This window comes from Trachypithecus francoisi, unplaced genomic scaffold, assembly GCF_009764315.1.
Source record: "Trachypithecus francoisi isolate TF-2019V2 unplaced genomic scaffold, Tfra_2.0 Lachesis_group21, whole genome shotgun sequence".
Classification (NCBI taxonomy): domain Eukaryota; kingdom Metazoa; phylum Chordata; class Mammalia; order Primates; family Cercopithecidae; genus Trachypithecus; species Trachypithecus francoisi.
Genome location: NW_022681467.1, coordinates 54,291,866 through 54,305,291, shown reverse-complemented (window position 1 = coordinate 54,305,291; position 13,426 = coordinate 54,291,866). Strand labels below are relative to the sequence as shown.

General features: G+C 47.8%; 2 protein-coding genes across 2 annotated transcripts in view; both read left to right on the top strand.

Moving 5' to 3' along the window:
• Positions 1–13,426, top strand: part of APCDD1L (APC down-regulated 1 like) — a 57,049-nt gene that overhangs the window by 9,987 nt on the left and 33,636 nt on the right. The gene's annotated exons all lie outside the window — the stretch shown is intronic.
• On the top strand, positions 10,799–11,161 carry LOC117068989 (60S ribosomal protein L37a-like). Its single transcript, XM_033186873.1, has one exon. It carries the CDS (start codon positions 10,825–10,827, stop codon positions 11,101–11,103), a length of 279 nt encoding a protein of 92 aa, XP_033042764.1. The 5' UTR covers positions 10,799–10,824; the 3' UTR covers positions 11,104–11,161.

Sequence of the window (13,426 nt, the reverse complement as noted above, 5' to 3'; positions counted from 1 at the left end):
AAATAAGGTCACAATCTGAGGTACTAGAGTTAGGACTTCAGCATATATTCTGCAGGGCTGCAATTCTGCCCAAAATGCCTAGTGTTGTATCCAAAGGGCCCACTCTGGTGGGTGGGATGGCACCAGGTGTGTCTAGGAAATGGGAAATTGAGAAGTAACGTGATCATCCAACAGTTGAAAGGTGAGTGGCAGAAGGCCAAACCATATCCAGGGATCCAGAGAGGGAAAGGAGGCCAGGAGGCCAGAATTTAAATACCCAACAATAAGCAATGACTTAAATTCATCTTGAGGGAATTATGCATATAAAAAATTATATATCCAAAAAAATTGACTAACATGGGAGGATATTTATGACATAATGTTAGAACAAGAAACACAATGAACCAGGCACAGTGGCCCATGCCTGTAATCCCAGCACTTTGGGAGGCCACAGTGGAAGAATCACTTGAATTCAGAAGTTCAAGATGAGCCTGGGCAACATAGGGAAATCACGTCTCTGTAAAAAATAATAATAATAATAATTTTTTTAATTTGAAAAGAAACACAATATAGTATATTTGATTCTAATTATATTTTCATGGAGGAGGCATCCTTTTTTTTTAAATAAAAAAAGAAAACATATTAAATGAGCAGTTATCTCTGGGAGGTGGAATTATGAGAAAATTCTTTCTTTGTCTCTATGTTTTTCTCTGTATTTTCTACAGGATCAGTTCCATCTGAGGCTGGGGGTTCAAGGAAAGGGCTGGGCTTGCAGTTTCACAGTTTTTAACCTCCTGAATTTGCTAGGACTTCAGCAAGAGAGGCTGGTTAGAAATGTAACAGAGGTTGAGGTTGGAGAAGTGAAATCTGACCCGGCTTCAGGGCTTGGTCCTGGTGTCAGAAGTGGGATCACCTACAGAACTGGGGATCCTGGGTAGTCCAGATGCTCTTAGGCAGACTGATGTTCCTGGGAATGGATTTGGGGAACATCGGGGCCCTAAACATCCAGATGTTTAGATAAGGCCCTGTGCCCTCCCTGCTGTGAGGAGAGGTGCTTGCCAAAGGTGCCCTCAGTCTTGTGGATGGGGCTTCAGAACAGGGAACTGGAACCCCACTAGGGTGACTAAGGCTATACTGTAGCTGTGGGTGGATCAATGTCAGCAATACCTAACATCCATTGAGTACTTGCCCTTATGAAACACTGTAGGAGCATTATATTATTTCTTCACAACTGTCTTGTGGTTTAGGTACTGCTATTTATCACCACTTGACACCTGAAGAAATGGACACCATGGGGCTAGGGTGCTGCTGAAGAAGCAGAAGCCTAGGAAGACTACTGCCTGGTGGGCTCGTGGCTGCTCAGGAACCATCCAGAATGTGTGAAAGTCCAGATCCAATATGCCCAGAACTCACAGCTCCCTGGGGGCCCTGAGGTGCTAACAGTCTGTTCACATGGTTGTCTCAGAGGCAACAAGACCTCTTGCTCATCACAGAGACGAGCCAGGGAAGGTTGGATCCTTTACCAAAGCCAGGGATATGCATTGAGCTACGTGTTGGTACCATTAGCCATGGAGCCGTTGCCCTGAGCAATCTGCTCTCTCCTCTCCCTCATCTCAAGTCCTTCTCTGCTAGAAACAAAACTGCAGTGGACAGGTACCAGTTTTGCCTGCCTGGGCTCCATTCCTCCTTCTTTTGCTACAGCAGAATTTCACTGACTCCAGTCCTAGAGGACTTGTCAGTCAAGGTGCTTCATCTCCACCTGAGGTGTGAGTCTCCAGATAGGCCCATGGGATGCTTGCCCCAGGACTTTGAACCTTAAGTGCAGTGACCAGAAGCTAAGCACATTCTGCCCACTGAGTGTCCTGGAGAAACTGCAGAGTGGTTCCCACCAACTGCACTCCCAGAGCATCCCTTGGCTCCATGCCCATCCAAGAAGTCCCTTTTTAGCTTACATGAGTCAGATGTTGCTTCTGTTGCTTACAACCAAAGGAGCTAACCCATATGTCTACAAAGTTTATTTTGAGACCATGCCCTCTGAACAGTTAGCTAAATAATATATGTGCTGTACATCCCTGCTGTTCACTATCGCTAGAGCTCAATGTGCATTAAAAACAAAATACGAGTTGCCTTTCCCAAGCCTCAATGTTAAATCATATAGAAAGAGGGAGGAAAAGCAATAGCTCATACCCAACCCTACTCTTTTCCAAAAGTATGTGTAGATACAGGAGAGCACGACATGGCTGTATTTAGCCTGGAATTACCAGTGACCACAGTAAAACAAAATTACTTGTTCTTTGAAATGTACAATTAGAGTTGCTTTAACATGTGTTTTTGGTGGTTGGGTGTGGTTTCTAGATAGTTTGAAACTGAAGTCTACTGCTTGGCCCATCAGCTTTAACCAAATTCTGATGGGCTCCAGTTTCCTTAACAGCAACCCACAGACTGAAATTAAGACCAACTTGCCCATGAGTGAAAGTGCCTGGGCTTTTATGATGATAAGCATTTGGATTTGTTCTTTCTCTCACAGTCTTGCAATACTTTTGCATTTCTGTCTGCCTCTCACAGGAAATCACTTCGAGGTAACCAGGAAAATCTCTGAGAAGATCATGACCTACATGACTGAGTGGCTAGCTGCATTTTGCTAGAAACCCCACCCCCAATCTTTCAGGGACTGTAAATGCTGCCTTAGGGAAATTCAGACACATGTGTTTCTGCCTCTGATGGTGGTTAGGGGCAGCCTGACTTCTGGAAAAGTCGGAATTCCGGTCCCATATAAAGAGTCATGTCCACTGCCACCCAGGACATTCATTATTGTTGCTGACAGGGACCTAGGGAAGAAAGGTTGGGCCCCTGAGTCTCTAGAGCCCTGTAAGAGCTTCAACAAGAACATGGAATAATTTGTAATTTGCATATTTATTGCTAAAGAGCTTCTAAGAGTGTTTGAGTTGAGACCAGAGCTGCTGGACTTCATTATTAAGTGGGTGAAACATATTCCCTGTTTACACAGATAATTTGCTTAGAAAGTTCTTTTCTCTTTTTTTAATTCTGCTTAAATACAAAGACAAACTTCTTTCTCTCTCTACTTCAAATTCTAATTTAGGAGAGCTTAAATGAGTGAGCATGTCTTTACTGTTTCTAGATGATGTCCTATAACTTCAGTGGTGAGAATGTCTCTTCATTCAAGTATTCAGTTCTTCAACAAGCATTCAGTGGGTGCCAACTACGTGCCTCGCACTGTTCTACACCCCAGGGATGTAACAGGGAACAAAATGAGCCTGGTGTAGACCTCATGGGACTTGCAATCTAGTTGGTGGGATGGGGCAGAGGTAGGACATACAGATTAGAAAACAAACACACGAAAAGCTGGGCACAGTGGCTCATGCCTGTAATCCCAGCACTTTGGGAGGCCGAGACGGGTGGATCACTTGAGGTCAGGAGTTTAAGACCAGCCTGGCCAACATGGTGAAACCCCATCTCTACAAAAAGTACAAAAATTAGCCTGGCATGGTGGTGGGTGCCTGTAATCCTAGCTACTTGGGAGGCTGAGGCAGGGTAACCGCTCAAACCCTGGAGGCAGAGGTTCCAGTGAGCCAAGATCGCACCACTGCACTCCAGCCTGGGTGACAGAGTGAGACTCTGATTCAAAACAAAACAAAACAAAAAACACAAGACAATGGCAGATGGTGATAAGCACTGTGAGAGGAGAGAAGAAAGGGAGTGGGAAGAGTGACCAGGGAGGTGGGCTATTAGATGAGGCATATCTGGAAGGCTTCTCCAAGTAGATTGCATTGCAGCCCAGTCCTAAGAGATGAAAAGGAGCCAGCGCTAGAAGATCTGGAATGAGAAGAACCAACTGAAGGAAAGTCAGGATGGCTGCTAGAGAGTAACGGGACAAGAGGACGGGATAAGCAGGCCATGAAGGGGGTCACAGCCAAGCTTAAGGGCTTTGGAAAGCCAGAGGCAGGTTTGGGGGTTCAAAAAGGCTTTCTGGTTGCTGAGTGGAAATGCGTCTGTGGCAGGTGGTGACGGTGGCTTGGTTATATCTATAGGGTTAGAGAGAGGTGGGACCCTTCCCCTGTGTGTGTGGAGGTGGAACTGTCAGGACTTGGAGATGAACTGGATGGGGGGCCTGTATTTGCTTTCTGTGGCTGCCATAACAAAGAACACAGACTGTCTACCATCACACAAATCGGAAATTCTTTCTTGCCCAGCTCTGGAGGCTGGAAGTCAGAGATCAAGGTGTCCGCAGGGTTGGTTTGTGCAGAGTGCACCCTCCCTGGCTTGCAGATGGCCGTCTTCGAGCTGTGCCCTCTACGGCCATTCTTCTGTTGGTACACATCAGTGGTATCTCTCTGTGTGTCCAAATTTCCTCTTCTTAGAGCGACACCAGTCAGACTGGATTAGAGCCCACTCTAGTGGCCTCATTTTGACTTAATCGCCTCCTTAAAAGCCCTGTCTCCAAATACAGTCATGCTCTGAGGTACAGGGGCTTATGGCTTTAACATATGAATTTGGGGAGAATACAGTTCAGCCACTAACAGAGGCTCTAACAAACAAGAAGAGAAATATATTTAAAGGTAGACACTGTAGACTATCTAATCCATCATAATCATTCAAGGGAATGACTTGTCCAAACTTCAGGACTGAAGTTACCCCTGGGGATGGGACAGGAGGTTTCAATAAGACTGGGAGTATTCCAGATCTTAGCCTCAAGGGGGGATTCCCAGGGGTTCATCTTTAAAGTGAGTATGTCCATATCACACTGTGGGGTACCTGGCAGAGTGCTAACCCTCAGGGAGGCCGAGTAACAGTGGCCAGGATTGATGGCTTCACACAAAGCTGCGGTGTATCTGGAGGAGTGGGAGGGCTGGGGGAAGGGGACAGCTTGGAGAGCCCACGAAAGGCAAAACTCCCTGGACTGGGCAACTGGCTAGTGGGGAGTGCAGCGAAGGGTTTGCCTGGTGGAGAGTGGCTTCCTTAGCCAGGATGAACGTCCAGAGACAGTCAAAGCTGTGGCCTGGAGGAAGGATGGGATGTCCTCAGGGTGTGGGTGGCTGTAGCAGGGTGTGAGCCAAAAGGAAAGCCATTGGGTGGGCAGGGAGAGACAAGGGGCCTTGGTTTCCCCTCCTGTAAAGCGAGGGCATGACATTTCCCTATCTCAAAACACTAAAACACTGCCAAAAGGATTAAATGAAAGAATATAGCAAGTAGCTCGTGAAGCTTCATTTTCAAGCATTTCCAAGGACCTGCTATGGGCCAGGTGCAGGACTGGGGCTGGGGATGGAGAGGTGAACGCAAACAGAGCCATCAGGGTGCCCTTGGCTCAGAGCGGGCTGGCTGTGACCCCCGGGATCCCACTGGTGAGGTTCCTGCTTGGGGTGGGAGGGTAGCAAATGCCAGGAGCCCCAGCATGCCCCTCATTAGATGCTGGCTGAATCTGTTGTGATGCGTCCACAGATGGGAACACCTTCCAGCCAGAAATAGAACATAGTAGAAAGATGACTTTGTGTCAATGGGAAACTGTCTCTACAAATTAAGTGAAAAAATCAAAACAGAGTGCTTTAAATTCACATATGCATTTTCCTCCAGAAAAAAATGCTGAAAAATCTGGTAATAATTTTTGATTTGGGAGGGAGGGACTAGGAGAGAAGGAGAGAGAAGCTTCACCTTATGCTGTTCAGTGTAGAGCACTTTGAAATTTGTTTTTGTTTTTTAGGCTCCAGCTCTATTTAAAAACTAAAATATTTGTGTGTGTTTTTTAAAAAAAAGCCAATCTTGGTGTGAGATGGAAGTGCCTGGTCTGTAGTAGGCACACATACAAAATATCTGTTGAAAGAGTAAATGAATAAAGGAAGGCCAGGGAGGGTGAGAGACAGTGGAGCAGGTTTGCATATTTATGAGAGAACAAAAAGAGGTTGACGACTCGAGAGAGAGAGAGAGAGAGAGAGAGAGAGAGAGAGAGAGAGAGAGAGAGAGAGAGGGAGATGGGGCTAGGGAGGGAAGTTGGAGAGAGGAGAGACAGGGATGGGTGGGGTGTTTGGCACAGGGGTGCCCTCCTGCTGAGGATGCAGTTCCATTGTCCTAGAGGCAGAAGTAGGGTGTGAGGGGGCATCGCCCACAGAGCAGAAGCAGGTAGGGGCTGAGAGCCCCTTCTGTCGCCCGGGCTGGAGTGCAGTGGTCTGATCTCAGCTCACTGCAAGCTCCGCCTCCCGGGTTTACGCCATTCTCCTGCCTCAGCCTCCGGAGTAGCTGGGACTACAGGCACCCGCCACTTCGCCCAGCTAGTTTTTTGTATTTTTAGTAGAGACGGGGTTTCACCGTGGTGGCTCAAGCCTGTAATCCCAGCACTTTGGGAGGCCGAGACGGGCGGCTCACGAGGTCAGGAGTGCCCCTTCTTATGAGCATGCTTGGGAAGGGCACTGAGGTGGAAGGAGGGAGGAAGGAGCCACAGCTTGTCCAAGGGCAGTTCTGGTGCCCAATCCAACAGCTCTTGAGGGCAAGAAATTGGGATGAGGTGATTAATATTTTCAAGACCAAATTGCAGCGGTAAGGCTGGCATGAGAAGAGACTGAGAAACTGGAGGCTGAGGGTTATTGCAGGAGAAAATTCCTCCTAGACAGGTGTCGCCATAGGTGTGGTCAACTGAGGGGAGGTATGGGGATGCTGCAGGCTGCCCCCAGGTTCCATTCTCCTCCTCTCTCACTGTGGTGGAAGCCCTGTCTTAGCTGGGCATGTGGCCGTGGAGAGGTGGTAGAAGGTTTCCCCACCTCCCTTGCAGCTAGGTGTGGCCAGCAATGTGGCCACCAGAAGGACACAGCCCCTGCTTTCCTTCCCCTGGTAGAAATATAGACCTGCTGTGAGCTCAGTAGGACCGTGCTGATGAAGGTCACACCTAGGGATGGGGCAGAGCCACACACCAGAAGGAGCCTGAGCAGTGTCATCACACTGGCCCCAACTCCCCCTCCCACAGATGAAAAGTCAACTTCCACCTCATTGCGGTGACGGTTACTGTGGGTCTGCATCAGAGCAGCCAAAATTGTGTCCTCGTTATTGGAATGAAATGAGAAGTTAAAGGGTTCTGCACCCAAGGTGGGGACCAGCCACCCACAGACACGTGATGGAGATGAGACTCCAAGAAGGGAGGAAGAGATGTGAGGCATGTACCCAAAGCCTCAGGGGGCCAAAAGCAATGCCAGGGGCTGCAGATGATGCCTGCCCAGAGGGCAAGCATGGGGGTATGTCTCCAATGACAGAGGAGCTTTTGGACAGAGGAGGAGGAGGCATGTTCTAGAGACGGCTCTAGCTCAGCACCTGCAACCAAGGAGGCTGACTGCAGGTGAAGACCAAGGTTATCAAGCTGGGAGGTGTGGCTTCAGCTGGTCTCGAGGTCCAAATAGAACTCAGGTGGCCAGGCCAGACAGACTCTCCTGGACCTCCTCCTTCTGCCCTGCTGGGCCCTCAACACCCTCTTCCCACCCAAGTGTGTCCCTATCAGCTTCCCCCCAGGCCAGCAGCCCCTGGCCTTTCTTGCTGTACAAGGGCCAATTCAGGAAAACCAACGATGTTAACAGAATCTTTTTTTTTCTTTCTTTCTTCAAGAAATTATACCCTTGTTAATCAGGAAATGCAATATCTGAAACTGCATTTAAGCTCCTTTAATAGGTTCTCAATTACCGAAGGGGTTCATTTTGGAGGCTAAAATTTCAGCAACGCCACAACAAGCCTACCCCACGGCTCGGATTAGAATGTTGCCCTTCCGAACAAATTTCACTCTTGAGCAAGATGCTTTTGAAGCTAGCTTACATTGTCTTTGCTTGGCTGACTTTGTACGCTATTGAATTGGAAAATGTGGTTTGTATTATAAGGCCTCTTAATAATGTATGTTTTTGAAGCAAGGGACTTTTCCATTGCAAATGAGACAGAGAACGCCATAGTTAGCACAAAAACGCCTCAGTCTGTTTTGAAACGTAATTTTTATTAGCCAGGTTTTTCACCATAACAGGGATTTAAATTTTATTTTAAAAACAGCCTGCCACTGCCCCCCTCCTCAGGACATATATTTATGCATATGCCTCCACAGGAAAAGATCTAGAGAGATGCACAAACCGATAATATCGTTGCTGCCGAGAAGGGAGAGAAATGATTAAGGTGTGTGTACAGGGAATTCTGCTTCTCTGCATGAGACTTCTCTTTTAATATGAGAATCTATTAATAGAGGCTGCACAAGGTCCCTTCTCTCACCAGCTGTGTAATCTTCAGTAAGTGCTGCTGGTTCAATTGTGTCCCCCACCCAAATCCATGTTGAAGTCCTGACCCCCAGGGCCTCAGCATGTGTGACCTCATTTGGAGATAAGGTCTTTGCAGAGGTCATCAAGTTAAAATGAGGTCATTCATGTGGGCCCTTATCCAGCATGACCTCACAGAAAGGGGACATTTGGACATTTGGACCTGTGTCAAAGGAAGACGATGTGAAGAGATGCAGGGAGAAGGTGGCCATCTACAACCACAGGAAAGACCTGGAATAATCCCAGCCCAGCCTCAGAAAGAACCAACCCAGCCTGCACCTTGAGCCCAGACTCATGGCCTCCAGCAGGATGAGAACATAAATTCCTCTTGTTTTAGCACCCCATCTGTGGACACGGTGCAAGGCATCGGTTCCCTGGGCCTCCTACTGGGCCCCCTTCCCACGGCAGGGAGACTCCCCCAGGGAGAACCCACTTTCCAGGGCAGCTCTGGCCAGGCCTAAAGCTTTGGTCTTGCTGCAACTTCCTTCCCTGAAACCCACATCTGCCCCTCAGTCTCCACCTGCTGCATGCACCCTCACCCCCAGGAGGCCCCATTCACCAGCTCCTGTGGGCCCGCCAAGCCCCTCCTCATCCCCCATCCTGTGACTTCTGGTATCCAGGCTGCTGACCCTGGAGCCCTATCTTTCTCAAGCTGTCCCCTCCATGGCCTCACTCCTCAAAGGGCCCTTGTCACTGGCTAGTGTCTGCAAGTTCAGACCTTCTAAGATATATATGCAAATTTGCATTGTGACTTTTCTTTTTTACATAGTTTGAGTTACTTGTTTTTTATTTCACTGGACACTGGCCAGAGTCTAACTGGCCACTCTTCCTCAGTGCTGCTCCTAGGGGTCCCTTTCCTCCATGCCAAGCTTAGGCCTCACGCACCCTGGCCTGGCCCCCTAAGGGGTATTCCCCTGGGGTCTCCCGGACCCTCCTCCACCCTCCCATGCACAGCTCCACTCTTCCTTCCAGAGTCTACTTGTAACACCCCAAGGGTTTCTGGTGTCTCAGGATAAAGATAAAACTGCCCCACTCACCTGAGCCTCAGGGCAGCTCTGGCCCCTGCACCCTCCCGGCCTGTCTGCCCCATGCTGACCTCCGACATTAGCTCTGTGTCTTCCTCGGCCATGTGGAGCCCACTCACACTGCCGTGTTGGGTTCAGCCTGGGCTTCAACCTCTGGAGGATGTAGGTGAGGTCCCTGCCCTCGGGGCATGGTGGGGGTTGAAGAGCAAGTGTGTGCTGGGGCTCAGGGAGGCATCTCTGCCTAGAAGGTCAGGCCCGTTCAGACTAAGGCCATGCTACGGTGGCCTCCAGCCCTGCAGCATTTGAGAAGGCTTCTATCTGGCCCCAAGGGCCAGCTTCCTGGGCACACCACCCATGCAGTCAGGCACACGCTCCCACACTCAGAAGGACCCCACACTGGCCTTAATGCTCTGCCGTCATCGTCTTGAAATTCTTAATACTTTTTGAACAAGGGGCCATGCATTTTCAATTTGCACTGGCCCTCAAACTAGGCCACTGGTCCCGGTGCTCCATATTTGTTGTGTGACTCTGGCAGGTATGGCACTAGGGTTGGCAGATGACAAGTCGAGGGAGACAGAGGCGTCCTCAGTCCTCTCAAGCTCCCAGTCGGCTGAAAGAGGCATGTGAGCACGAAGCATCCCGATCTGCACCAGTTGGGACCAGTGTCCAGCAGGCCGAGGCCAGAAAGGACCCCACTATTGTTTCTGGAGGAGTGCAGGGGGCAACAGGCTCCAGGGGACACCAGAGGGCCCACCTTGAGACGAGGTCATGGGAGTGTTCTCACCGAAGAGGAGACGCTTGAGCTGAAGGAGGAGAATGAGCCAGAAAGCCCAAAAAGAGCATTCCTGGCAGACAGACCGGCAAGTGCACAGGCCCCGGGGTGGGTACAAGTGGGGTATGGCCAAGGGACTGCCAAGCGCTCAGTGGGTGCAGAATGCCAGGAGAAGATCGTGAGACAGGAATCACAGGCAAATACAGGGCTCATAGGACTTCGGAATGGAAGGGGCTTTCAACAGGACTCACTTGATCAAATGTGCATTGTTATCTGATATTTGAGGACTACAAAGTATATGTATACTTTGAAACACAGTTGACAGCTGAGCGCAGTGGCTCACACCTATAATCCTAACACCTTGGGAGGCCAAGGCAGGAGGATCACTGAGCCCAGGAGTTTGAGACCAGATTGGGCAACATAGCCAGATCCCATCTCTACCAAAAAATTTTTTTTTAGTTAGCTGAGTGTGGTAGTGGTGCACACCTGTAGTCCCAGGTACTCAGGAGGCTGAGGCCAGAGGATCACTTGAGCCCAGGAGTTTGAGGCTGCAGTGAGCCAATCCCATTGCACTCCAGCCTACGTGACAGAATGAAACCCTGACTCAAAAAAAAAAAAAAAAAAAGGAAAGAAAAGAAAAGAAAGAAAAGAAAGAAAGAAGAGAAGAGAAAAGAGAAAAGAAAGAAAAGAGAAAAGAAAAGAAAGAAAAGAAACGAAAAGAAAAGAATAGCCCTCTCTGGGCTTGGACCTAGCTCGCGGCCACATGGCCAAACGTACCAAGAAAGTCGGGATCGTAGGTAAATACGGGAGCCGCTATGGGGCCTCCCTCCGGAAAATGGTGAAGAAAATTGAAATCAGCCAGCACGCCAAGTACACTTGCTCTTTCTGTGGCAAAACCAAGATGAAGAGACGAGCTGTGGGGATCTGGCACTGTGGTTCCTGCATGAAGATAGTGGCCGGCGGTGCCTGGACATACAATACCACTTCCACTGTCACGGTAAAGTCCGCCATCAGAAGACTGAAGGAGCTGAAAGATCAGTAGACGCTCCTCTACTCTTTGAGACATCACTGGCCTATACTAAATGGGTTAATTTATGAAAAAAAAAAAAAAAAAGAAAGAAAGAAAGAAAGAAGAGAAAGAAACACAGTTGACCCTTAAATCACGTGAGTTTCACCTGCCCTGGTCCTCTTATCCCCAGATTTTCTTCTACCTCTGCTGCCCCTGAGACAGCAAGACCAGCCCCTCCTCTTCCTCCTCCTCAGCCTACTCAACATGAAGATGATGAGGATGAAGACCTTTATGAGCAGCCACTTCCACCTAATGAATACTAAATATATTTTCCCTATGATTTTGTCAATAACATTTTCTTTTCTCTAGTTCACTGTATTGTAAGAATACAGTATATAATACATGTTATATATGAAATATGTGTGAATTGACTATATTATCAGTAAGGCTTCGAGTTAACTGTAGACTATTAATAGTTAGGTTTTGGGGGAGTTGAAAGTTACTGGTGGATTTTCAGCTGTGTGGGGCATTAGTGCCCCTAACTCTGGTGTTGTGTTGTTAAAGGTCAACTGTGAACATAATGTGGACACCCGTGAGCCCAGCCCTCATCCCAGAAACCACAACGTTGCCCATGTCTTTGTCCACTCACCTGTTCTCCACTTCTGAATTTTGCGTTTATCCTTTCCTTGTTTTTTTCAGGGTACAGGTGCCCCCTGAACAGGGTATTTTTTTAGCTGTGCTTGTTCCTGAGGTTGATGAAAGTCATAGCTCACTGTACGTATTCTTCTGCGTTTGCTTCTGGCACCCGATATTATGCTTCTAAGGTGTGAGCACACTATTAGGTGTGGCTGTAGCTCCTCCATTTTCACTTCTGGATAATATTCCAACGTGTGAGGAAGCTGCAAGTTATTTTTCTCTTCTATCTACGATCATCTTGTTTGTCTCTAGCTTTTGGCTTTTACAAATAAGGCTCTTAAGAACCTTCCTGGACTTGTTGCTGGGTGTACATATGACAAAATCATAGTCATGATCTCTTAATGCCTCATGACTCACATTAGTGGGGTCCAACCAGTGTGCTTTCTTAATGAAAGAAAAGATAATACTTGGGAATGGATGTCTCATATTAAGAGACAATATCATTTCCTGAAACTTCTATTTCCATTATGTGCATGTTTATGTGCCTGTGTGCACGCACTGTGAGTGCATATATATGTGTGTGCATGTTTGCATTGTGTGTGAGTGCATGCGTGTGTGTATGCTTGCATTGTGTGTGAGTGCATGTGTGTGTGCGTGCTTGCATTGTGTGTGAGTGCATGCTTGCATCGTGTGTGAGTCCATGTGTACGTGTGTGTGCATGCTTGCATTGTGTGTGTGCACTGTGCATGTGTGCATGCTTGCATTGTGTGTAAGGCATGTGTATGTGTGTATGCTTGCATTGTGTGTGTGCACTGTGCATGTGTGCATGCTTGCATTATGTGTGAGTGCATGTCTCACACATTGTGCATATTTGCATTGTGTATGTATGTGTCAGTGTATGTGTGTGCAGAGGCGTATATATCAGATGGTGATGTAAGATGTATTTCTGATTGTGATTCACAGAAAATGTTTGTAAACCACTGATCTCATGCTGTAAATGCCTATAAAGTTAACTTAGAAAAGTTATTTTACGGCCAGGCCCGGTGGCTCAAGCCTGTAATCCCAGCACTTTGGGAGGCTGAGACGGGTGGATCATGAGGTCAGGAGATCGAGACCATTCTGGCTAACACGGTGAAAGCCTGTCTCTACTAAAAAAATACAAAAAACTAGCTGGGCGAGGTGGTGGGTGCCTGTAGTCCTAGCTACTTGGGAGGCTCAGGCAGAAGAATGGCGTAAACCCAGGAGGCGGAGCTTGCAGTGAGCTGAGATGGGGCCATGGCACTCCAGACTGGGCAACAGAGCAAGACTCTGTCTCAAAAAAAAAAAGTGTTATTTTACTAAGTACTCATCCCAATTTATGCTCCCATGGGCAGGGTTCCCATTGGTCCTCACCTACACTTGCTATTTTTGGAATTCATAAATTTTGATAATCCAATGTGTGCAGAATATAAACTTATTGGGTCTTAATTTGCACAGCCCTGATTATTAATGCGTTTGACAGTCTCTATGTATCTTTATTTACCATTCTCGTTTCCTCTTCTGTGAAATACCACCTTATGTCTTAACGTCTATTTTTCTCTGGTATGATTTATCTTCTCCTTTAGATTTGGAGGACTTCTTTACACATCCTATATCTTAATCCTCTGCTGGTCATGTGTGTTGTAGATGTCTTTTCATTCTCTTTATGGTATCTTTTGAATAACAGAAGTTCCTCATTTTA

Bases quoted from the DNA above. Each gene is read 5' to 3' on its own strand.
- LOC117068989 (XM_033186873.1), top strand. From the start codon at position 10,825: ATGGCCAAACGTACCAAGAAAGTCGGGATCGTAGGTAAATACGGGAGC.